General features: G+C 42.3%; 1 protein-coding gene across 4 annotated transcripts in view; it reads left to right on the top strand.

Annotated features, from left to right (window-relative positions):
* The window catches only part of HYCC1 (hyccin PI4KA lipid kinase complex subunit 1), a 69,721-nt gene that overhangs the window by 4,843 nt on the left and 39,070 nt on the right, over positions 1–25,808 (top strand). For all 4 annotated transcript variants that reach the window (XM_060248654.1, XM_060248655.1, XM_060248657.1 and 1 more), the window contains exons 2-4: positions 7,637–7,716; positions 14,661–14,762; positions 16,009–16,188. In XM_060248654.1, coding sequence (XP_060104637.1) covers positions 7,666–7,716; positions 14,661–14,762; positions 16,009–16,188 — 333 coding nt within the window. In that variant the 5' untranslated portion in view covers positions 7,637–7,665. The remainder of the gene's footprint in view (positions 1–7,636; positions 7,717–14,660; positions 14,763–16,008; positions 16,189–25,808) is intronic.

Here is a 25,808-nt window from a genome sequence, read left to right as displayed (position 1 = left end):
TTTGACTGGTGTTGTGAATTTGGAAATGTTTGCCAAGTTTGCAGTTTCATTTCTAAAAGCTCAGCTAATTTGTAGAGTTTATTTTTCCAGTTCCAGTTAATTCTTTTCTAACACCTTAATATATTAGTTAAGATCAATTCTTTTTGATCAATATTGTACAAACATGACTCTAAGAGAGTGCTTCCAGAATGAGTGGATTTTACAGTCAGCTACGTATATATTTGATGTATTGTAGTGCAGTTGATGACAGATTGTGGAAGAAACTTTTTTGTTTTACAATGCACTTTAGCTTTCAAAAACATATGTTAATTTTTTTCTGCAGTTCAGTATTTCACAATAATCTGTATTTGAGAATTGCTTTATAAATCAGCATGGCATGGTTCAGAGGCACCAATAAATTGTCATTCTCTGAATGAGCTTAGGGGGATCCTTTGTCTTGTTAAAAAAATTAAAAACTTGTTTGATCTATAAATGATATTTTTTGTTTTGTTTCTCCTTTCCAAATCAGGATTCAAATCATTGAGTGAATCCTAGTTTGGAGGGAAGAGAACAAAGCATAGATTGTTTTTTAGATAACATGAATTTTCCATGTCAAAATCTCTTCCATGTTAAGGAAGATTTACAAATTTTACTTTTAGGCCTACAAGAAATACAAGTATATGTGACTAAGCAGACTATTAAGAAAGAAAATATTGTGGGCTTATTTGTATTATAGACTCGCATGTTCATATTAGTTTACAATTGCTTCATTTCTAAACCATATCTCATATGCATTGTGTACAACTGACCTTTCAGTGAAGATGCAGTTGATGAACAGCGCCTAACAAAGGTTATTCTTAGTTTTATAAATGTTGAAATGTAGAAACCTTGCAAATGAGGTTCCTGGAGAAAATTAAATTTGCTCTTGAGAATATATGCTATATTGCATAAAATGATGAATATGACCACACCAAACTTCTGCTTTTTGCTTTCCGGAGTCAACTTTTTGGAAACTTTTTTATAAAAACAAGCTTGTGTGTATCTGAAATATAGTAAAGTCTAGCTTTCTAATTATTTTGTAAGCATATGAATGATTTTAGTTCTATATGCTTGCTTTCAAAATTGTAAATATTTAAATGATAGTTGTGTGATACTTTATATATTTTCTAGGATGCTTGGCAATATCCATTTGTTGTGGATTGTGGAGTTAAGCCTGTACAGGGTTTCTGAAGCTAACATATTTAGCTGTTGAGAAAGAATGGTTGTAGGAAAATGCAAGTCCCCAAAGAATTTTAGTTTGTGTTGTACTCTCTGCAAACATGAATCAACTTCCTAATTTGTCCTTTTGTTTTTCCCTTTCTAATTTGTTGAATACTGGATATTATTCAACATGGTTTTTACATAATGTTATAGTAACGTTGGTCTTATTTTTTTCAGGATACAGATGAAATGTTCCCTCCTCCCCATGCTGCTCCCAGTTTTCAGTTTTAGTACGTTTATTACATCTTGACTACTCATGAACAATGTTTCATTATTTTAGACATTGAGCTCTGGCTGCATTTCCTTTTTCATAACAGTACAGCTCTCCTTACTAACTCATTTTCTTCATGGCTGTCTGCCTCATTACAGCCCCAGTGCTGAATTTGTAGAATTGCTGTTTTATTAATTATGAATTATTGGAGATAAGACTCTTACAAATCTTTAAAAATAAATTTTACTGCAAGACAGGGTGGCAGAAGATAGCTTCTTAACTAAACTCTGTTTCACAAAAATGTAGTTTAGAGTAAAAGCTTAGGAGTCTTGTGGCACCTGAAAGGAAGATTATTGCCTACAGTTTTAAAGATTCTACATGATGCATAAAAACTTCATGAAGAATAAAAACTGGATTCATGTTGGAGGATAGACAATAACCTAATGAAGCGTTTGGTCAGGTTGTTGTTTTGAGTGTTTGTACTTTGACAGTTGTAATGATTATAGTATTTATCACTGTTTACTTTACAGTGGAAAGATCAACATGGTATGGCCAACGTGGTATAGCAAAAACAGTAACTGAGACATACAAATAGAATTAGTACAGTCATGGGGAATGAGCCAAGCTCCTGGAAAAGGGAAATCTCATTCTTCCTTCCATTGTCAGGTTCTGAGCCTATGTTGTGGAGCCACTGGGTGGGTGATCACTAATAAGTTTTTGTGAACTAGCATCCAGGCAGGTGCAGTTTTAGCTGCAGCTACTGACGTAGACCCCACTGGCCAGTTGATCAGGATTGACATGAAGCTAAGAAGCATCTGTGCTTTCAGTTCCAAGCCACTACTGAAGAAGCCCACCACCTCACTCATCTGTTTTTTCTCCTTGTGTCCAGCCATTGTCCCCTGTTCACTTACACCTTTTTTTTAATACACATTTTTGTACTTTTTCTTGGATGCTAAATAATGTTTGCTTGGGTTTTATGCTTCTGCAGCCATTGCTGACTTATTTTTTTGGGTTTCATTCCCCAGGATTTTTTGTTCAGTTATTCAGGTTTTTAGGAACATCTCCCCTAAGTACTGTATGGCCTGTTGTGTTTTTTCTTGACAGTCGTTAAAGTAAAAGGCTGACTTCCTAAATAAAATACCATATTTTAAATGTGCATGTATTCTTTCTTTGGATAGCTACAACCAGGGCATTTTTGAGCATGAATGCACAGGAACGCAGTTCTGGCTGGCTTGGTATCAGGGGGTGTGGTCTAATATGTAAATGAGTTCCTGCTGGGCTTTCTACCCCAAAAGCCCTGGCTACAACCATAATGTTTCATAGCTTCCTGCTGCTGTCACTGAATGTGTGTTTGCTTCTGCATTTTATAAATGTTGTATCTGTGGTGGTTTGTACATAATTAATGCCCTGACCTGGATAGTCCAGGCTAGCTCAGTCTCATCAGATCTCAGAAGCTAAGCAGGGTTGGCTCTGGCTAGTATTTGGATAGGAGACCTCCAAGGAATTCTAGGATCATGGCAGCCAGGCAGGCAATGCAAACTGCCCCTGAACATTGCTTGCCTTGAAAACCCTACAGGGACGCTGTTAGTCAGCTGTGATTTGATGGCACTTTCCATCACTGCATAATTCTTGAAAAATAAGCAGAGTGCTATTTAAGATTTTAGCTCTAGAACTTTTAATGTACTTTGCTATGTTTTCTGTTACTATAAAATACATTGTATTTAAGAATAAGTAGTTTGAACTGTGACTGTTCTTAACCCACATATGCAAGCTACTATTGGTGGTTACAGTTAGGGGTTTTGACTGATGTTCTATTGGCATTTGATAATCCGAGAAAAATAACTGTGTTCATGTTCAGTGAATGGTAAACTGGACTGCGTTAGCTTGGAATTATAAAGGATTGAGGAAGATGGGATGGGGCCAGTTTAAATGCTCTGGTTATTAAACTCAGCTGCTTTTGGGAAACAGTAAATCATAAGGAATGTATAATAAGTGAGAAAGCAATTCAAGTTATATACTGTGATATCATATGTCTTGATATGTAATGGCTAAAACTGCTAGATCTAGGTTAAGATTATTTATGAATACAGGAAAAATGAATTTAAATATAAGGCATTAAAATATTCCACTTAAAGTAAAAGTATACAGTATCTAGTATCGTATAGCATGTAGTATAGTATAATTTAGTATAGTATGGGAGCCCCATGGTGCAGAATGGTAAGCTGCAGTACTGTAGTCCAAGCTCTGCTCACAACCTGAGTTCAATTCTGGCGGAAGCTGGGTTCAGCTAGCCAGCTCAAGATTGACTCAGCCTTCCATCCTTCTGAGGTTGGTAAAATGAGTACCCAGCTTGCTGGGGGTGAAGTGTAGATGACTGATGTGATGTCACCCCATGAGTCGATAATGACCCGGTGCTTGCACAGGGGACTACTTTTACTAAGTGTCCCTGCTTATCCTGCAGAAATAATTCATTCTATAATATAATATGCTGGGTGATTACCTAACAATGGATATATGGGAGTTGGATTTGTAATTGTTGGGGACCTGACCTTGTGAAATGGTAAAAGCGGTAAGTTGACATCACAATGGTAAAAAACAGTGGTTCCTTAAATAATACTGTATTATTTTCTGGCAAAGATCTTTGGGTGAGTCATACTTTCTAATAGACTACGCTGTAATGTTGCTACTTAGACACATTTTTCTTTTTACATTCTGGTCTTCTAATAATAGGAAAGAGGCTTAATAAAATTACCGTTAACTATATTCATTCTGACCAAAAAGATTTGATGGAATTAGGCTAGAGCTAGATGTATGTATCTAATAGTAAGAGTTCTGAATATTATATATAAGGCAAGCAAGTTATCTGGAAGGAGTAATTCTGGTATTTCTCAGTGCTGAGAAGGCATTTGATGGGATTGAACAAGATTACCAGTTTAGGGTCTTGGAACCTTTAATCTTGGCGGTAATTTTAAAAGATGGATTTTTCTTACATATGACCATTCAATTAGAATAGTTTTTAATGAAGAATAGTTGTTTCTGTAGAGGAATGCAGTAAGGTTGCCCATTGTCACATCTTCTGTTTGTTTTTAATGATAGAACCATTGGTGATAGTACTTAAAAACTGGGGGTCATTTTGTTAAACAGATCTGTGAAACTGTATATGAATGATGCCATTTTAACCAGGCCAATTGAATCAATTGTAGGAGCAGATGCTATACCATTGAGTATCTGCTTGGCACTCAGAAGGTCACAGGTTCAGTACTGGGATTTCCAGCTAAAAGACCCAGCTCACAGGTGATACGAAAGCCCTCAGCCTGAGCCTCTGGAGAGCCACTGTCAGTCTGAGTAGATAGTACTGACTTTGATGAACCAAGAGTCTGATTCAGTATAAGACAGCTTCATATGTAATTGCTGAAAAAGAATTGACCATCTTGTTAAGAGTTCAGATTATAAAGTCAATTTAACTAAATCAGAGTGTATGGGTTCTAATGTCTGATGCTTGTAAAAATATCATTTTAAAGCTCTGCTTGAGTGAATGAAGGAACTAACTTGTAAATACCTCGGGGTCTGGATTTCATATAATATTGGCCCTTTAATGGAATTAAATAACTGTAATTTAGGGATAGGCACAGACCAGGAAACTGTAGTTTGGTTTGCAAACTAGCTCGATTCCTGAACTGGCTCATGAACTGTTTGCAAACCAGTTCAAATTAAAAACACTCCCTGGGGGGCCTAAAGGCTCCAAAATTGCAGGGGATCTCCAGCTGACACTCTGTGCCCACCAAGTTAAGTGAAGATTGGATCTCAAGGGCCAGAGATACAGACTTCCAAACAAGGTGCCACTGGACTTTGGGAGGCCTGAGTTACAGACTCCCAAACAGACAGTGGACATCAGGGGCCTGAGTTACAGACTCCCAAACAAGGTGCCATTGGACATTGCTTTTCAGTGTGGATGTCCCTCCATATGACCAACAAGTTACATGTGGGTTGCATTTTAGGGGGGGTCTGTTATAGACCCACAAGCAAGGGGGCTGTGGGAAGGTGCTTTTCGGAGAACTATTAGGTGTGGAGTGGAAAGAAAGTGAGGTGTATGGGAGCAGAGCAGAAAAGGAAACCCAAGGCAACATCTGTGGAACAGGAATGAAGAGATTGCCCATTGGAAGTGATGGTTGAGGATTGAAGGCCAGTTGGAAATACTAGGCCAGGAATGCCAATTGACTTACATGGGCTCAGTTGGAAATCATTAAAGCACAAGAAGAGTTGCCAAAAAAAAATGCAGAAAGGATTTTCCATTAGGGTCTCTGGGCCCAGATGTACTACTCTGGGAGTGAAATGACAGGCCCCAGAGTGGAATGACAGCCCCTGGGAGTAGCAGAAGTGTTCTGGGGCTGGAATGACAGCCATCAGATTGTAATGACAGTCCCCAGGAAGGGAATCAATGTTTTGAAATTTGAGTGACAGATCTTAGAGTGGAATGATGGCCCCTAGTAATAGAATCTATGTTCTGGGATTGGAGTAAGGGCTCCTTGGAGTAGCAGAAGTATGAGACCTTGCTATGATTAACTGTTCAGAATGCTGCTTTTTTTATTGTACATCTGGGAATAGTTTACCAAGACTGCCTCTGTTGTTTACATAGTTTACATTTCTCAAATGGTTGAGATTATCTTCAAAAGCCCTTCAGAAGTGAAGTGGGTGGTTGCTTGCTCTTCTTTCATTCAATCATCAGGTTCTTACTCTTGAATTCCAGGCAGGTGCCAAATTGTGGTATCGGTGTCTGCATGTGTTTATGAACTGGATTCCTGTTTTTGCAGATCTTGCTTTTTACTCTTCCTATGGCTTTTTTTCCCTTTGTTATTCCCCCCCCCCCTTGATCTGTTTGTATTGTGAATTTGTATTTAAACACACTTGGAGCCTGTTTGAGACTCACAGGGGAGGGAAATCCAACCTCCAAGTTCCCAAGCTGCCTTTTCTGCCTTCCCAAACATAAGAACATAAGAAAAGCCGTGTTGGATCAGGCCAATGGCCCATCCAGTCCAACACTATGTCTGTTCTCTCCTTCCATTTTCCTATCTTCCTAAGCTTTTCTGTTTTCTCCTCCTCCCCATTTTGTCTTCAGCATTCTGTAGTACTGAGCTTACTCAGCCTCCAGTATCTTGATTGCTAGGCAACCCTCAGTGCTAACTCAATGCTAATTGTGTGATTTTGCAAAATCTCAATTGGCATTTTCTGTTCTTGGAATTTTACACCTGCCCAATTTTTACTTTGGGGACTTTTTCTGCAAAGTTGAGGAGTCCCACAGGTCTATAGAAAAATTCCTGTGCATACACACACACAATTTTTTTTGACTTTTTGAGCTGTATTCTGGGGCTGTGTTCTAAATTAAATATATTTTATTTTTATTTATCATTTTAGTATACTTTTACTACATTATAAGATGGCTCAGGAACTTCGTTTGGGAGTTGTAGGATACAAATATTCTAAAAGAAATAGATGTCTTAGGTTCATGGAAAATATGATTATGTTGGGCATTAGGTACTTGCTTGTCCTTAATTATCCAGTAGTATCCAATTGTGTCTTTATGCTGCTTTATTTATTTATTTATATTTATATTTCGATTTATATCCCGCCCTTCCCACCGAAGTGGCTCAGGGCGGCTCACAACACATAAAACTTACATAGGTTTGGCTTAAAAACAATTACATAATAACAGTTAAAACAATAAATTAATAAAACATAGGACATAAAAAACCAGCGGTCTGTCAAAGTGCATTCTAGCTCCATCCAAAAATTCTCAGTGATAATTAGTTGTTGTAGGCCAGCCGGAAGAGGACTGTCTTGCAGGCCCTGCGGAACTGCCCTAGGTCCCGCAGGGCCCTCACCTCTTCCGGCAGCTGGTTCCACCAGTAAGGCGCCGTTCCTTATTCTTTTTCTTATGTATTTGTATGCATTATTTCATATGATACACCAAGATATAAATAAAATGTTAACTACCAGAGTTAAAATGTATGGTGCAGTTTTAATGCACCATTTTAAACAAGAAGATTTGCATTTATTGTTATACACAGCAATAGAAATAGAGGACTTGCTGTTCATGTAGATACCTACTTTCTCGTGCATTCAGGGTTTTTTTTGCAGAGAACAAATATATTTCAAAATAAGTACTTGCTTTTTTCTATAAATTTAAAGGTTGAAAACTTCAGAACAAATGTTGGAAGATGTTGGCTGTGGACACAGGGATTGTAGAAGAATGGCTATCAGAATTCAAGGTAATTTTCAGTATTGCTTTAAATAGGAATGCTAGTGATTTTTTTTAAATAGCACACAATATTTATTTCCATTCTGCTTGAACTAGTATTGTAACTGCATTGAGATGCATTTGGGTCAAAACTTGAAGCAGGAAACAGGTTGTAAAGGATAAAATTCACTTGATTTTTTTAATTGATTTTCAAAAAGTCTTGATCACCCTGGTGGATTATCTGTATGGGAGATAAACAGGAAAATACATCTCTGCTGGGTCTTTTTGTCAAGTATTGTTGACAATGGAATTCCTCTGAACTGGCTGGCTAGGTGGGATCTGAGAAGCACAGTTTTGTGGTGGTTCCAGTGCTTTCTGGAGGATAGATCTCAGAAAATAGGTGCTGCTGGTTTATTGTTCTACACTATTGTCTCTTGCTAAGCAGAGTAACATGAGGATCCATTTTATTTTTATAAGCAAGGCTATTTATAAAATATACACAATACCAATGGAAAAGTTGTTGGGAGATCTGGGCAGGAATACTGTCAACACAGTAACAATGCTTGGTTCTGGTTCTTATTTCCATCAGGTCTGGGGATGGGGGCAAACAACGTCCTGAACCAGAGTCTGAGATCACTGATGGGGTGAACAAATAAAGCTTAATCTAGATATGAGAAATTGTTGGTTGCAAATTGATCTGGGTGTATTACCTGTGTTGGTTGGATGAAGTAGCATTCCGTTTCTTATAAGATTTGCAGTTTAGGACGAATGTGTATGACCAAGAATAGCAATAGCTTTGGCTGCTGTAAATATTGTGTCCTTTCTTACATAAAAGTGATATGGCCATAGGCAAGTATGCCTAATGGTTATCTAGATTTGATGTTGGAATACTGTGCCCACTGAACATGGGACTTGTAGTTGGTCTAGAATACTGATGCCAGGAAGTTGGTCAGGTTGGGGCTGTCTGGAGTATTTCAGCTGCATTGACTTCCAGTTATCTTCTGATTACAAGTAAGTACTGATTCTGACCTTTAAAGCCCAAAATGATTTGGGACCAGGGTTTGTCAAGGATTATCTTCGTTCAATACATCCCTATTTAAGCACTGTGTTATTGAGGCCCTTCAGTGCATATTCCAGATTGTTGAAGTGTAATGGGTAACTCTTGTGTTCTGCCACTTTTATGGAATTCTCTGCCAAGGGTTATTGGTCATGGCCTTTTGCTACTGGTGATCTGCCATGATATTAAGACAACAAGCTTAAGCTTGCTGCTTTGTCAGTTTTCACTGTATGGAAACTTCCTCTTCTGTTCCTCTTCTGCTCCTTGTGGCCTGTCATTTCTTGTTCGTGTTTTTGATCCAGGCACCTCCTTTCTGCATTAAGCTTTTTAATGTAATGGGTTTTTTTACAAAACCTCTGCTTTTTTTTTAAAAGCAGCTCTAGGAAGCCTGCTAGATGGAAGAGTGGGATACAGATATTTTAAATAAGCTAAAATAAAACGCTGAACATTTGTTTTAATTAAATATTTGAGACTTAAATAGGTTTGGAACTCTGGAGTAACTTCTGTTCAGTCATAATCTTCTAGTGAGATTGTTACCATAAAATTTAAAAGTGAAATGGAAGTATCTATTTAAAAGCAATATTCTGTATATCAAAATGTGTGGCGCCAAGAGGAAAGGTGAAGTATAGTGCTTAAATAAATAAATATAATTAATTCATTCTATTCAGCTTTTGTGTGGCTTTATCAATAAGTACTTCTGTATAAAAGATTAGAGCTTAACCCCTCTCCATATTGTACTTGCATTAATTTGGTATGGGCGGAAGAGTGGTATTTTTGTTAGGGATGTGCATTCAGCTTGGCTGAGGCAAAAAACTCTCTGTATAATGCTTATATGGTATTATTCGGGCTCCCCAGAAGCGAAGTCAGTTTCTTTGATCTGATTTGGCACACCCAAAAGATCACCATATAGAAATTGAATCTATTCGGCTTCTAAATGGCAGTCCCAAATGCATCATTTTCCCAGTTGGCTGGCTGGCGGGCTGGCTAGAGACACACAGGGGAGAGAGAGCGGGTCAGTTTCACTCCCCTCCACTTGGAAGTGGAGGGGATTAAAACTGACCTGCTCTGCCTCCCATTCCCTTCCCCATCCAGCCTGTGGGAGGCACTTAAATTCCATCTCCTCTCTTCTCCAGCCAGGCCCTGGGACAGTCTCTCCATTTTACTGTATGACTAAGAAGGGGAGAGGAGACATGTTTGAATGTCTCCCTGATCTTTTCTCCTTTTTCCAGCTGGCCCATAGCTGCAGGCCAGCTGGAGAAGGTAGAAAAGATTGTGGAGGTATTTACCACCCTGCAAAGTTGTGGGGACTTCGGAGACTTTGGAGGATGGTGGAAGACAGGAGGACCTGGCGTGACTTCGTCCATGGGGTTGCAAAGAGTCGGACTCGACTGTGCGACTGAACAACAAAAGTTGTGGGGGATGGTGGTAAGCTATCATTGAAGGGAAGGCAAATGAAGGGAGGATGTGTGCCACCTCTACAGTGCAGCTCTGGAGGAGGGGAGGATTTAAACTTTAAACCCCCTTAGTCTCTGGAGTCACGCCACTCAGGTGGCATGCTCTCTTCATCGAAGGGAAGCCACTTTGCTTTCCCTTCAGTGTTAGGAGCTTGCCACCCCCACCCCGCTGCATGACTTCAGAGGGGGTAATTATTATGCCCTATGGGGATAGGGTATAATTAAGCAAAATAAATTCAGTGATACTGATAATTCCCAAATCTCTGTATATGGAAATTGGAATTTGAGAATATTGGCAATAAATATTTTTCAGACTTGGTTTATCCAAACAAAAAAAATACATTTTTTTTGTGCACACCCTGAATTTTTACTTTCCTGCCAAGTTCAATAGCTGCTGGTAAGGCAGCAACACAGGAATATTTCTGTTAGTGTTTAAGAATCATTTAAGAATTACTTAGAATAGCACATCCTTTTCTGTAGTAGTTCTTCTTAAACTGAATTAAGCCCCAACTCTTTTTCATTTGTTCCTAAACCTCTTATTAGCACTTTGCTAGGTAGCAGTAGCTAAGGGTGAAAACAACCCCTCTCAATATGCTTAATTGAAACAGTATATGATGAGCAAATGAAAATACGACGAATGAAAATGTAAAAAGTGTGTGATGGACCTTAAACTAAATTGAATTAACCTAAAGGTTAAGAAGATATTGAATATGTAGGCCCAATAATTCTGTTAGTCAAATTTAAAATTAATAAATATTAACACATATACAAAATATACATGTATTTATTACAATGTAAATGAAAATAATGCTCCTCATGATAGCCTCAGTTTTATTTATTCTATTATATCTTGCCTTTCTGCAAACTGGCTCAGGGTGGGTCACAACAATTAAAATTCATAGTGTACAATGATAACCAGAAATGGTCATAATTGACCTTGACCAGACATGTTTCAGTCCCTTGGCCTTCCTCAGTGGTAACATTACAATACAACAATTACGTCTTATAAATTGACCAATATGCACCAGCCTTAAAGAAGAGGTATTCAGAGGTATACAGCCTATGAACCTGAAAGTTCTACTTAGATCCGATAATGGCAGTTATAATAGCTATCTTTTTGGTGCATTGGGAACTAGTGTGGAGGGGCTCCAGGTAATAGGCCATCTATGACCGCCCTGCACCACTCAAGGTGACTTAGGGCGACGTGTGGCGACCCCAGCCCCTCTTGCAGCCTTTGTTTCTTCCTTCTGGTTTTACCTCACGACTACTGAGTAAAGGGGGTGGGTATAATAAGGATTTCTAGTCTCTTCGGGGTTCTCTTTTTATTTATTTATTTATTTATTTATTTATTTATTTATTTATATTAAGATTTATACCCTGCCCTTCTCACCTAAGTGTCTCAGGGCGGCTTACAACATAATAATTAAAACAACTTCAGTTTAAAACATTTAAAAATACAATTAAACCATAAATTAGTAAGAAACAAGATAGAATAAAATAAAACCGGCGGCCTATAGATACATTTTGTTCCATCCAAGATGTTTTACATTGTCAGCTAATATCATAGGCCTGCCGGAAGAGGACTGTCTTACAGGCCCTGCGGAATTGCCCTAGATCCCGCAGGGCCCGCACCTCTTCCGGCAGCTGGTTCCACCAATAAGGTGCCGTTATTGAGATTTTCAGATAGACGGATAACTATGTATGTAGGGGACCACTGCTGATATGCTGCTGATTCCACATACTCAGGAACTGCGCGGATTTCGCACCAATTGTTGCGGAGCACCCGGAAGAGCCGCAAAGTCCCGTGGCTTTTGCGGCGCAAATGGAAACTGGTTTTTGGTGGTTTCCATTTGCGCAGCAAAAGCCGCGGGACTTTGCGGCTCTTCCGGATGCTCCGCAGCAATTGGTGCGAAATCCGCGCAGATCCTGCACGGTGAAGAGGGACGTCGCTGCCGATTAAGGTCAGTGCGAAAACGCCCAATATGTCTGTGCATCTGCTGAAGCCTGTTCGAATGCTGTTAGCAGTCTTCCGTACTTTACATGACAAGTCGAATCCTGTGATCCTTTTTGTTGATGTTTATCAGGATATGGATATTCGGCAGAACTGATTGCATCCATATCCATAATTATTCATTCCTTAGATCAAAATGTTGTGATTGCAGAGCTTGTGCAGACCTTATTGTGGGGACCTTAGGCTGGGTAAACCTGCAGCAGCCATGTCTTCATGAGCAGGCAACTCTCAGTGTGGTGTAGGGGTTAGACTATGATATGGGAGACCCAGGCTTAAATCCCCACTCTTGTCACGGAAGCTTGCTGGATGACCTTGAGCTGGTCACATATGCCCAGCCTAATGTACCTCGCAGAGTTGTTGAAATAAAATGGGAGAGAACTGTGAAAGCTGCTTTGAGTCTCTATTGGGGAGAAAGGGTATAAATGAAATAAATAAGTAGCATCACTACCTAGTATGCTCTCAAGGAAAGGTTGAGCATAAATATTTTAATTTAATTACTAAATATCTAAGAACTGATCCTTACTTTTAAAGCCCAACAGAACTTTGGACTAGGGTACTTGAAGGACTGCCTTCTCCTATACTGTCCAGCTGCCAGTTAAGATCTTCATCTTAAATCCTATTTTCTCTTCCCCTGCTTACAGAGGCGAAGTGGGTAATAACTAGGTATGGGCATGAACCAGGAAAATGGAGGTTTGTGAAGTCTCATGAACCATGGTTCATGAACTTCCATGAAGTTCCCCATTTCTTGAGCTTGTTTGGGTTTATGGTGTTTGTGAAGGGAATGCATTTTTAAACGACTCCCTCTCTCTCCCCAAGTTGCATCACAATGGTAGCATGCTTCCAGAATGAATTGCCTTCCCTTCCTTTGTGGAGGCATGCCACCTCCAGAGAGGAAAGGGGAGATTTTTAAATGCCTCTCCTGTAATTTGATTTTTAAATGCCTTCCTCCCCAAGTCATGCAGCAGTGCACTCTTCCAGGAGTGCAGTTGTGGAGGTGTGCCACTAAGGTGAAGTGACTCTGGAGAGGGAAGGGGGGGCCACGAACCAAACAAATGGCCACAAAACCCATGACGGTTCATGGGTGGATTGCTAACCACAAACTGACCTGGTTCATGAAGAAACCTGGTTCATAATTAAGTTCATGCCCATCCCTAGTGATGACTGGACACAGAGCTTTTCTTTAGCGGTTCCATGTTTATGCAATGTCCTTTAAGTCCACTTGGAGCCTTCTGTTCTGTCATTTAGGTGGAAAATAAAGACACTTTCAATTTTCCCAGGCTTTTATTTTTGCTTTCCTACCTTTGTATCTCTGTATGTTGATTGAATAAGCTAGAAGTGGTGTTTTCATAAAGAACATTTTACTGGCAGGATAAAATAAGGGCATGTATAGATGATGAAGAGTAGATAAAAATTCCTTTCCTTTCATTAGGAAGTAGCCACCCTGGGTGGGGGAGGGCACCTAAGACTGACTTTACTGGTAGTATTGCTATTTATTATTTTTGATTTATATACACTATGCGGTACGTGTTCCTTTCTTGCCCATTACCGTCCCATGTATTGTAGTCAGTCAATGATGAGCAAGATGTTAGTGGTGAAGTTTTGCCAAGGCAGCACAGAGGCACCCAAGGTAGCATCTAGAGATTTAAATTGGTGGAAAGCAGCATGCCACAGAATGAGGGTTTCAAAGTAGGCTGGGGTTAATTTCAGTTATCCACTCTACTGTACACACATGAATACATGAAGTTGCCTTATACTGAATCAGAACATTGGTCCATCAAGGTGAATATTATCTACTCTCAGGCTATGAGTGGTTCTCCAGTAAAGGTCTTTCATATCACCTTCTACCCAATCCTTTTAAGTGGAGATGCTAGAAATTCTAATTTGACCCTTTTGCATGCCAAGCAGGTGCACTACTGTTGAATTGCAGCCTCTTTGCTGCAGCCTAGGTTGAGAAAAGTATGACTTGAAGATGGATGGATGTCCAAATAAGTCTATATAGAAATATCCAATCCTTTAATCTTGATTCATTTTTCCCCAAGGCACAAGAATTAAACAAGGAGCAGAATAATTTTAGCGTTGTTTTGAATCAACATGATTTCAGTAAAAATATAAAAACCTTATTTTTAAAACAGTTTAATGTAGTAATTAGTTTGGTATCCTGTAATGTGTATTTTATAAATTATATAAATTTGGTCTATTTTGACCAATAATAATAATTAGTATTATAAAGAAGTTCTTTCCATCTACCTTTGATATAGTAACTATGTACAGCGAAATAGCATTTTCAGGGTCCTAAGTATGCTCTTAAATTTGAGCCATTTTTCTAAGGTTTATTTTTCTGTGTCAGTAGATCTCAGTACTTCTAGGATTAATGCATTTTCTGTAGAAAGGGAACTCACGCTGTTTAGTACATTTATATATGGATTAATGTGTGTGTAAAATGTTTCTGTTAGACAGCACCAGAAGCATCCATACCAAGCTATGCTAAAAATCTGAAAAACAAGAGTTCTCTGGTTTCATCTTTGTACAAAGTTATTCAGGATCCACAGAGTGAGGTAGGTAAATATGTATAGAACTACATTGGGGTTCAGCATGTTTTGAAAATAAATTGTTCAATTTTTATAAAGCAGCAAAATGAAAAAGGAGTGAGGCTTTGAACAGCTTGATGGGGGAAGTATGCAGAACACAAAAAGTGGGTTTTCCCTTCAGAGTATTCTGCTTCAGTGCCCTTCCATGGGGAGCGCAATACATATTCCAACTGTAGACCTGGATACTGGAAATTTAATGTTAAATTATCCTTCCTCTCAGCTTACAGCCTCTACTTGGGTGTTCATGGGGCAAAACCTACAAATTAGACTGGAGCTCTTTTGTTTGAAAGGGTAATAGTCTTCTCTGCTCACCAGCCTGCTTTGAAATGGGTATACAGGTTTTTTGTCTTTCTGAGTTCTGGAAAGTTCAGTAGTGTTTTCCTTTGTATTTGTCCTTCTCTACTTGTTTTATTGGAGTTTTTAATAAAAATAGGATATTTGTCTAACGGTCCTCATAAGGCAGGGCTGTAATCTCCTCCTGTTAACTATGTACGTTTTGGCCACCTGATGGGGCAGTAAAAGTCAGAGAGGCAGTGGAAAGTCAGTTGACTGGAGGCAAGAAAAAAAATCAGTTGACTGAATAAAGACTAACTGCAATCTGTAGTAATAATAATAATAATAATAGTACTTTTTATTTGTATCCCGCCCTCCCTGCAAGGGCAGGCTCAGGGCGGCTCACAAGATATGAATACAATACAATAAAATTATAAAATTATACATAGTACTTACATTTATAATTATAAAATCGACATAAATCCATTTACAAATTGTATTAAAATTAATTAATAATTAATAATCTGTGATAGATCTCTTACATTTATTTTACCTGGTTAGTAATTTTTGAACTTGCCTAACTCTGTTGAATGTTGCTGGTGAAATTATTTTATTATTCCCTCTTATGCCCCTCTTTTCTCCTTGCTCTAGTGACCTGTCTTCCATGACCCTCCTTCATATTATTAGCATTACCATTATTATGCCTGTCCTTCTCAGTTACACATTAAACAGAATTCAAAAACTTGCCTATCTTTATTACTGGGGGAAAGTGAGACTTAGTAAGATCTAGGAGAATTTTAGGTACACTAAATGCAGGAGACTACTTATCAGACATTTAATTTCATCTGAAAAATGGAAAATGCTACCTCTTCTGTAGTAGGAAAACACATTTTGACGTGACATTGTTGACACAACTATTTAATAGTTGCTTTTGTTTCAGTTGCTGGAGCCAGTCTGTCATCAGCTGTTTGAGTTCTATCGTAGTGGTGAGGAACTACTTCTACAATTCACATTGCAGTTTCTTCCAGAATTGATATGGTGCTATCTTGCTGTTTCTGCAAGCAAAGATCTACAAAGCAGTGGCTGCATAGAAGCACTTCTCCTAGGAATTTACAATTTGGTTTGTATTTACATCTTAAACAATAATTTCTCTGTCTGGGAGTAAGGTGCAAATCATTCACATTAACAGAAATTATTCTGTTTCACAGTTTTGTTGGGAATGAAGCTTAAAAATCTTAAATATTAACAAGTACTTGTGCTGAAACTAGTTAACTGCCTACTTTTTGTTTCAATATCTTGAATTAAAAGCTAGTTTTTAAAAGTTAAAGCTATTGGTTGTTTGGTCATTAAGCTTTCTTGGTGATGCATCTTTTTACACTAAAGCCTTATTGTTATGTTACCACATTGCTCTGGTAGCATTAGGGACAGCTACTACCTGTAGATAGCTACTACCTGGAGTATGTCAGAGAAAACAAGAACAGTCTAGTTTCCTCTCCATTCCATTCCACTCCCTATATCAGTCTTAGGTAATGATAAAAGAGTACTGAATTAGTTTGTGAAGGAAAATTTGATACAAATCTAGCAACCAATAAGATTATATTTAGATTCCTGTCTGGCATCAGATAGAGAATAACATCCTTTTGAGAATTACTGTATAAATGTGATAGAATAGGTAAGAAGATGATGATAATGGATTTATATTCTGCCCTCTACTCCGAAGAGCTGAAGAGCGGCTCACAATCTCCTTTACCTTCCTCCCCTACAACAGACACCCTGTGAGGTGGGTGGGGCTGGAGAGGGCTCTCACAGCAGCTGCCCTTTCAAGGACAACCTCTGCCAGAGCAATGACAGACCCAAGACCATGCTAGCAGGTGCAAGTGGAGGAGTGGGGAATCAAACCCGGTTCTCCCAGATAAGAGTCCGCACACTTAACCACTACACCAAACTGGCTGTCCATCAACTCCTAAAAACACTATACAAGGAACATTCTAGAGTTCTGTTAGATAAAATATCTATTTTACCCAGGCCACAAGGACAAAGACAATTTGAATATGGAATTTTATGAAACCTCTCACACAATACTTCAGAAGGGTTAGTGTTAAGATGAGCTAGAGCAAATGCCCTGGCGTAATGAGAAACCATTAAATACCTTTTATAGGATGGCGAGGACTGAGGTGGTAAAATACTAAAGAATTACTGTGTTATCATAATTGAGCTTGGCAAGATGGTGCTTTACAATATTGAGGGTTTCTGCCTTACCCAGCTGGAGAATTTCTTTTAATGTAAGGCCCAGGTGCTGAAATCTAGTTTGGCCTCAACCAGGGCCAGAGCATTTTTGCCTCTGGCTCCAGCCTGGTGGAAAAATCTCCATAGTGAGATCAGAGCCCTTTGGGACTTTACAGTTCCACAAGGTCTGTAAGATGCACAGTGGTCCACCAGGCCTTTGGTTGAAGCCATGGATATCAAATTACATCAGCCTCCCCTGCCCTAATCCACCTTAGCTTGTTTTGCATTATGCACTTTGTTAAGTTGCTCCACTTCATTGTTGCTTTGCCCAAGTCCTCCCAATGCACTGGCCTTTGGGCATATCTACAGCTTGCATCAGGGAACCTTGCTCATTTTAGCTTGCTATCATGTGTCATGCCAATAGGTTTTCAGATTTTAAATTGTATGTACTGTTTTATCTACCTGTTGTGACCTGCCCTGAGCCTGCTTTTGGGGGTGGGGGGAAATAGAAATCTCAGAACATAAATAAAATAGTGTCAATAGTCTTCATCCGTACTGAGTAATAAGTATCTTGATTGAGAGTAAACAGCAATCCGTTTGCTTCTATAGCAAAGATAGACCCTCCCCTGTTCCTTAAGGAACAGCAACTTCATTTAAAGGCCATGTTTCTTGAAGTAAAATAATATCGTTTTGGGTTAGAAATGAAATAACGTGGCATCTGACTTCTATTATTCCAACTGGCTATGTTCCATCTCAGTATTTTGTACTGATTTGCTTTGAGCGATCATAAGTTCTCACATTGTTCAATACCTGGGATAGCTGTTACAGCACTACTATTCTTACACCATATTTTGATTATTGGTTCAAGGGGAATAGAGGCTGAAGATCAATAGTCATATGTTGGGAGGTATCTCTCGGGAGTTTATTCTCTAAGTAGGGAATAATTCCTTCTCTTATTAGGGTCTTTCTTATTTTGGGTGGTCACAAGTCTTACAAGCTTCCTTTACTTTCACCAAGTTGTTTTTGTTTTAATGCATTAGATGCACTTCCATGGTTTATATTTGTCTAATTTTAATTAATATATCTTGAAGCTGTTGCGTACAAAACAATGATAGTTGATTGCTATAAAACTGGAAGATGTCCAAATGACTTTAGAAAGCTATCATCAACTGCATCTAGATCTTTTTCTTTCATGGACAGTGGAAATTGCAAACATTTCTTAAAGGCTAAACCTTGCCTTAAACAAAACCTGTTGGCTGGACATCAGAAGTCAATAACAGATTAACTTTTCTATTTTGCCCTAGACCGGAGGAAAAATCCTTAGAGGTAACAGAGAGGTAACAGTTGGAACTTTAATCTCGGAGGGATGGGGAAGCCATGTGAATGCAACCAATCCTGCCAGATTGCCTTCCTCTTACATAAATTGGGGTCCTTAATACTCTCAGTACTCCCTTGCAGAACTTGAAACCTATTATTAGTCTTAATATTACATTTTAAAAAATCTTCAAGTTTACTTTGTTTGAGGGATGGTATTGTCAAGTGCTGCACAATCCCCGTCAGTGATCACCTCTATGATGTAATCAAATAAGGTTTATTCATTAAATGAAGATGTTATAGTTCCAAGACTGAGTCTTGGTGAAACTGAGCCCCCAGGTGCAGGCATCCAGATATAACCTTGGGCCCAGACTGTTACAAGCTTAAACTCAAAGTGCCTTTTTTTTTTCTACCAGTGAAAGCATCCCTCCTCTGTTATCAGTGCAAGCTGAAGCAGGTAACTCTCAAAAGTGAAAAATCTCTGGGTGGTTGATCTTCTCCGACTAGTCGTACCACATTTCCAGGGTGGAAAATTACTTGTGCACAGTTACAGACATAACACAACAGATTAGCAAGCAAGTCAACTAAACAAAACAAATAATCATAGTTACAACAGGCTTGACCAAATTGGATGTGCTCATGGCAAGAAGCATTCTTGATGGGCATGGGTGAATCCTCAAAAAGGCAGCCTCTTTTATTAGACATTATAAGTGGATAAATAAATACAAATTAAATTAATTAGTAACATGGAAAAGCAAAAGATGGAAAATACAAGTACACATATAAAAGCAAACTGGTAATTTTACAAGGCAGCCATAACAAACTGTTTTTTAAAATGAAAGAAGACAGTAAAATATATATAATGCATGCCTTCTATCGCTTACCAACACACACTAATCATCCCTCCCTTCCTTATCCCACATGACTAATTAAACTAAAACTAAGGTCCGTGTCTTCATGAAGACTACGTTATTTTTCCCCCAGAAAATGGAGTAAACAGCTGAGGTGAGCTAAACCATGCTGCTTTTCCAATTTTAGCATACTTTTGTTTGGGGGATTTTTCTCCCATTTTTCTGGCTCTGATACCTGAAGCGAACTGTTTATAAGAATATTTCTTGAAACAATTTATTTATTTATATTTTGACTTATATCCCGCCCTTCCCACCGAAGTGGCTCAGGGCGGCTTACAACATAATAAACTTACATAAATTTAGCTTAAAAAACATTTACATAAGATTAAAACAATAAATTAATAAGACATAAAAAACATAAAAACCAGCGGTCTATTAAATGCATTTTAGTTCCATCTAAAAATTTCTCAGTGTCAGTTAGTTGTTGTAGGCCTGCCGGAAGAGGGCTGTCTTACAGGCCCTGCGGAACTGCCCTAGGTCCCGCAGGGCCCTCACCTCTTCCGGCAGCTGGTTCCACCAGTAAGGCGCCGTTACCGAGAAGGCCCGATCCCTGGTGGATTTCAGACGGGCCTCCTTTGGCCCGGGGATTACTAACAGGTTTTGTGAACCTGATCATAGTACTCTCTGGGGAACGTGTGGGGAGAGACGGTCCCTAAGGTAGGCAGGTCCTAGGCCATATAGGGCTTTAAAGGTAATGACCAACACCTTGTACCGGACTCGGAATGATCTTCTTCGTGGTCTCTGTGCAGTCACACATATGGGTATTCCGCAGGATTGGCCCTGACCTCGGAGAGTTCAAAGCAATCTTGATCATAGTTCTGGCGCGCCTCCCTCTCGTCCTGGGGAGGAGGCATCATCTGCGCATGCCTGGACGAGGGGGAGGTGCTTAGCCACTCAGTTTCTTCCTTACCGCCGACCGGATCGCACCTACCTCGTTGATTCTCCAACTTCTTCACTGCAATCTTCACCAGCACCTCTCTTTCTTCAATCTTCATCCTCTACTCATCACCTGGTATCGTATTTAAAAAAAAAAAAACCCTCCTTACTACTTTCCGACCTTTCCCCTCCCCCCCCCGGGCGGATGGAAGGAAGGGACAAAATAACTTTCAAACGCTGCATCCGCTGCGCCTCCAAGATCCCATCGTCTGACGGTCACTCCCTCTGCCTTTTCTGCCTCGGGGAGACCCATCGTACGGACTCCTGTGAGCACTGCAGCCAATTTGGCAAACAGGCCCGCAAAAACCGTGCCGTGAGGCTTAGGAGCCATCTTATGGAGTCCTCCCTCCGACCAACTATGCCGCATGGCGCACAACAACAGCTCTCGCCATCTTCCCCACCTCGCGCGGGAATGGCGCAGCCGGCAGCTTCCGTGGCTCAAGGTCCCTGCAAGCCGAAGTCCGGCAAGCACACCAAGAAATCGGATGACACCAAAAAGCGCCGCCGCTCCGATTCCGCCCACACGGACCCGACGAGCAATGCGGCCACAAAGAAGCCTAAGACAGGACATAGGTCCTAAGACCAATCTGCGCAACCCACGAGTTCGAACCCGACCACGAGCTCGAGCGCAGCAAGACCTACGACATCGAACCCGACCACGAGTTCCAGCTCGATCCCGAAGACACCAACGTCGAAGTCGACTCCGACTATCACACCATTAGAGATCGTGCGTATCTCCTCCAAGTCTCCGTCGATACCGAACTCTCCGCCCGACCAGATACTCGACGTCGACTCTCCCGCATCCGTCAGGAGCCAACGCCATCATACGCTCGACTCCCGTGCCTTCCAAGATGTCTCACAGCAACCACTAGAGGCCCATTCTCTAAACAGAGAGCCCTCAACCCCGAGGGTTATTCCACCCCGGCTTCCCTCACCAAGGTCTCGCAGCCGCCAACGGTCTCATAGTCGCCGCAGAGAGAGATACTATTACTACTCCCCGTCGAGGTCCAGGTCACCATCTCCCCGGGACCGAAGGAGCCACCGACGATCTCCTTCCTTCGCCGCACACCACTCGGACCCGAGAGGCCGCCACTACCGCAGCTATCATGACTCTCCTCGGTACCGAGACTGCACCGACAGGCCTGACCGGATTCGATACCGCGATGTGTCCCCGCGCAGGCACCACCTCGACTACGAAAGACCTCCTCGGTACCATGACGAACACGCTCGCCTCAGCTTCGAGCCGAAATTTCCATCACCAGCCAGGTCCGCACACGCTGCTCCCACTAAACAGCCTCCACCCCTGGAGCCCCAGACTGAACCGCAACACGGAACCGATGACGACTCCGAAGCGGAACTCTCCGACTCCGATCACTCCTCGGCTTCAGACCTACAGTCCCCGGCCTCCGATATAGCCAAACCAGCGGACTTATCACCATCAGAGGGTCCCAGATCTTACCTCGACCTCATCTCGAATATGGCAAACTCACTAAACCTTAAACTTAATACCGACACACCCAGAGTCTCGGATGTCGTATACGACTTAGTGCACGCAGACCTTCCGTCGAGCTCCTCCCTTCCCATGCTTCCCGTCCATCTTGAAACCCTCAAGGAAGCATGGGACAAACCGGCATCGGTACCGCCAACCTCCAAAAGGGTGGAAGCCCTCTACAAGATCCATGCACCCGAATCGAAGTTCCTATTTACCCACCCGGCTCCGAACTCGATCATCGTCCACTCTTCCTCGAAGTCGAAGCAAACCAGACACCCAGTGCCCCCAGAGAGGGAAGGCAAGAAGCTCGACACTATTGGAAGGAAGATATATTCACTCACCACAGCCACGACTAAAATACACAATTACATGGCGTGCTTCTCAGCATACGCATACAACCTGACAAACTACCTCAGCACCTTGGTCCCTTCTCTATCTGAGGCATCCCAGAAATCAGCCACCAATGCCCTACAAGAGCTGGCCAGGGTGAGCAAGCAGCAGATCAACACAGCACGCCACGCCGCACAGTGTTCCTCCAGAACCCTCGCTTCAGCCATAGCCCTGCGTAGACACGCGTGGCTCAGATCCTCATCCCTCCAACCCGACATCAAATACAAGATTGAGGATCTACCCTTCGATGGCCTTGGCTTATTTAACGCGACTACAGATGACATACTCACATCCGTAGACGATGGCAGGAAGAGGCGAAAAGATTAGGGGTCTCCCAACACCAACCCCAATTCAGCAGACAGAGGAACTGGAGGCCAACCCATTACAAAAGCGCCAGGTCCCCAAAACAACAGGAAGCATGGAGACGAAAACCTCCACAGTCCAAACAGCCCTTTCAACACAGGTCACGCCCCCAAACACCCAAGAAAGCCACAGCTACCTCCAAACTGTCTCTTTGACCACCCTGCCCTGAGACGTCCAGTTTCATCCCCTCAGCCAAACCTCCAACACGCTCGACTGCAACCGTTCTACCCCGCCTGGAGGGCCATAACATCGGACTCTTGGGTCCTGGCCGTCATACAAAGGGGCTACCTAATAGAATTCACATCCATCCCGAAACATCGCAGATTTCTCATCACACCGCCGTCCGCACCCCTGCAGACGGAAATCACGTCCTTGCTGGACAAAGGCGCGATAGAACCAGTTCCACCTCAGTACCATCGCACCGGGTTCTACTCTCGTTACTTTCTGGTGCCGAAAAAAGACGGAGGACTCCGCCCCATCCTCGACCTCCGCAAACTCAACCTTCATATCACCTACAAGAAATTGCGTATGATCACCCTCCAGGCAATCCTGCCGCTCATCCCAGAACAATCCTGGATGGCGTCCATAGACCTGCAGGATGCCTACTTTCACATTACCATCAATCATCACCACAGAAGATTTCTCAGGTTCGCCATCGGGGATCAACACTTCCAGTTCTGTTCCCTCCCATTCGGTCTCTCGACGGCTCCAAGAGTCTTCACCAAGTGTATGGCAGTGGTGGCCGCATCGCTGCGCCAGCAAAAGATATCAATCTACCCATACATAGACGACTGGCTGATCGTCGCCCACTCAAGAGAACAACTCCAACTGGACGTCTCCACTACCCTTTCCCTTCTGGCCACCCTTGGCCTCCAAGTCAACCTATCAAAGTCCAAACTAGTTCCTACCCAGAAAATTCAGTTCATAGGAGCAGACATCTCCACAGTCTCCCAAACAGCTTCCCTACCACAGGACAGAGTACTCAGCATACAGTCTCTAGCCAACACCATTATTGCCCAACGCTCCCAACCAGCTCTTACATTTCAGAGAATGCTGGGCCTAATGGCAGCGACCACCGCAGTCCTACGTTTCGCGAAGCTGCACATGCGACCCCTGCAAATGTGGTTCGTCAGGACCTTCCACCCTCACACACAGCACCAGTCCACACTACTGACCCTCCCGTCTCACATCATTACATCCCTCAAATGGTGGACGATGGAGCATCACCTCCGTATGGGCATGCCATTCAAACAGGCACCCCCCTCAGTGATTGTCACCACAGACGCCTCCAAGTGGGGATGGGGAGCCCACTTGGGAGCTCTCACGGTGCAAGGCCAATGGTCGGACTATGAACGCTCCCTCCACATCAACTGCCTAGAGCTCCTCGCAGTCCACAAAGCTCTAAGGTCCTTCCTTCCGTCGCTACAGAACCAGCATGTCCAAGTCACCTCCGACAACATCGCCACGGTCTTCTACATCAACAGGCAAGGAGGCACCGCCTCCGTCAGACTCTGCAAGAGGGCCCTGGCGTTGTGGCATTGGAGCATCAGCCAGGGCATCTTCCTCACGGTCGTTCACCTACCGGGAGCCGAGAACAGCCAGGCGGACGCCCTGAGCCGCCACTCGACCAACAACCACGAGTGGTCCATCAACAGCCAATACATTCGACAGATCTTCAAAATCTTCGGAACCCCGAAGATAGATGTATTTGCATCACCGTCAAATGCCCAGTGCACCCACTTCTACATGAGAGGCCCACCATCCCAACTCTCCAGAGGGGACGCATTCCTCCAAGCTTGGAGGGGAACACTCCATTACCTCTTCCCTCCAATTCCACTCATCACCAGAGTCCTACAGAAGATTCAGGTGGACTGCACAAACTGCATCCTGGTAACTCCATGGTGGCCGCATCAACCCTGGTTTACCACTTTGCTGCTCCTGTCCAACAATACATTCCTTCAACTCCCGCAAGCACAGGACCTCCTCTCCCAACAACACGGCAAGGTCCTACATCACAACCCAGCGTCACTCAAACTGACAGCCTGGAGGATCAGTTTTTAGAATTCCCCTCTGATGTCCGTCAGGTCCTAGTGAATTCCAGAAAGCCATCCACCAGAAAATCCTATTTACTCAAGTGGAAACGCTTCACTCACTATGCCTCACAACACAGCTTTGACCCCAGCTGCGCTACCATCTCCCAAGTGCTATCTTACACCCTAGCACTCTCCAGGACGGGACTCTCCTACTCCTCCCTAAAGGTACACCTAGCAGCCATCTCTGCCTTCCACCCCCGCATCGAAGGCACGACAGTTTTCTCTCACCACGCCATCAAGGCCTTTCTCAAGGGCATCATTCGCCTACACCCTCCAATCCGACAAATTCTACCCACTTGGAGCCTCTCTCTCGTCCTAAGCCAGCTCATGAAACCACCCTTTGAGCCCATGGCTTCCATACCACTTCACCTGCTATCGTGGAAGACAGCACTACTCACGGCACTCACCACAGGCAAGAGGGCCAGCGACATCTGCGCACTCAGAGCGGATCCACCTTATACAATCTTTCATAACGACAGGGTGGTCCTCCGCCCCGCCCTGACCTTCCTGCCAAAGGTCGTCTCTCCTTTCCATCTTGGGAAGCCATCAACCATACCAGCCTTCTTCCAGCACCCCTCGGATGCAGACCAGAGGGCATTACACAACTTAGACGCCCGCAGGGCCCTAGCCTTCTACATAGACAGAACTCGACAATTCCGTAAGGATCCGAGACTCTTTGTCACCTACGCCACCCACAACAAGGGCAGCAAAATATCTACTCAGAGACTTTCCAAATGGCTCGTTGCCGCCATTGAACTCTGCTACCAACTGGCAAAGCAGCCAATTCCACAGCACATACGGGCTCACTCTACCAGAGCCGTCGCTACCTCGTCAGCCTTCCTGAAAGGCATCCCTATAGAGGACATCTGCGCCGCTGCGGTCTGGTCCTCTCTGTCTACCTTCGCCTCGCACTACGCCCTTGACATTCGTGCCCGGCGTGATTCGTCCTTCGGACAGGCTGTACTACGCTCCATCTTCGACTGACTGCCGTGAGTACTACTCTCATTACATTTCT

This window comes from Heteronotia binoei, chromosome 10 (genome assembly GCF_032191835.1).
Source record: "Heteronotia binoei isolate CCM8104 ecotype False Entrance Well chromosome 10, APGP_CSIRO_Hbin_v1, whole genome shotgun sequence".
Lineage (NCBI taxonomy): Eukaryota > Metazoa > Chordata > Lepidosauria > Squamata > Gekkonidae > Heteronotia > Heteronotia binoei.
This window is presented reverse-complemented; position numbering and strand designations above follow the sequence as displayed.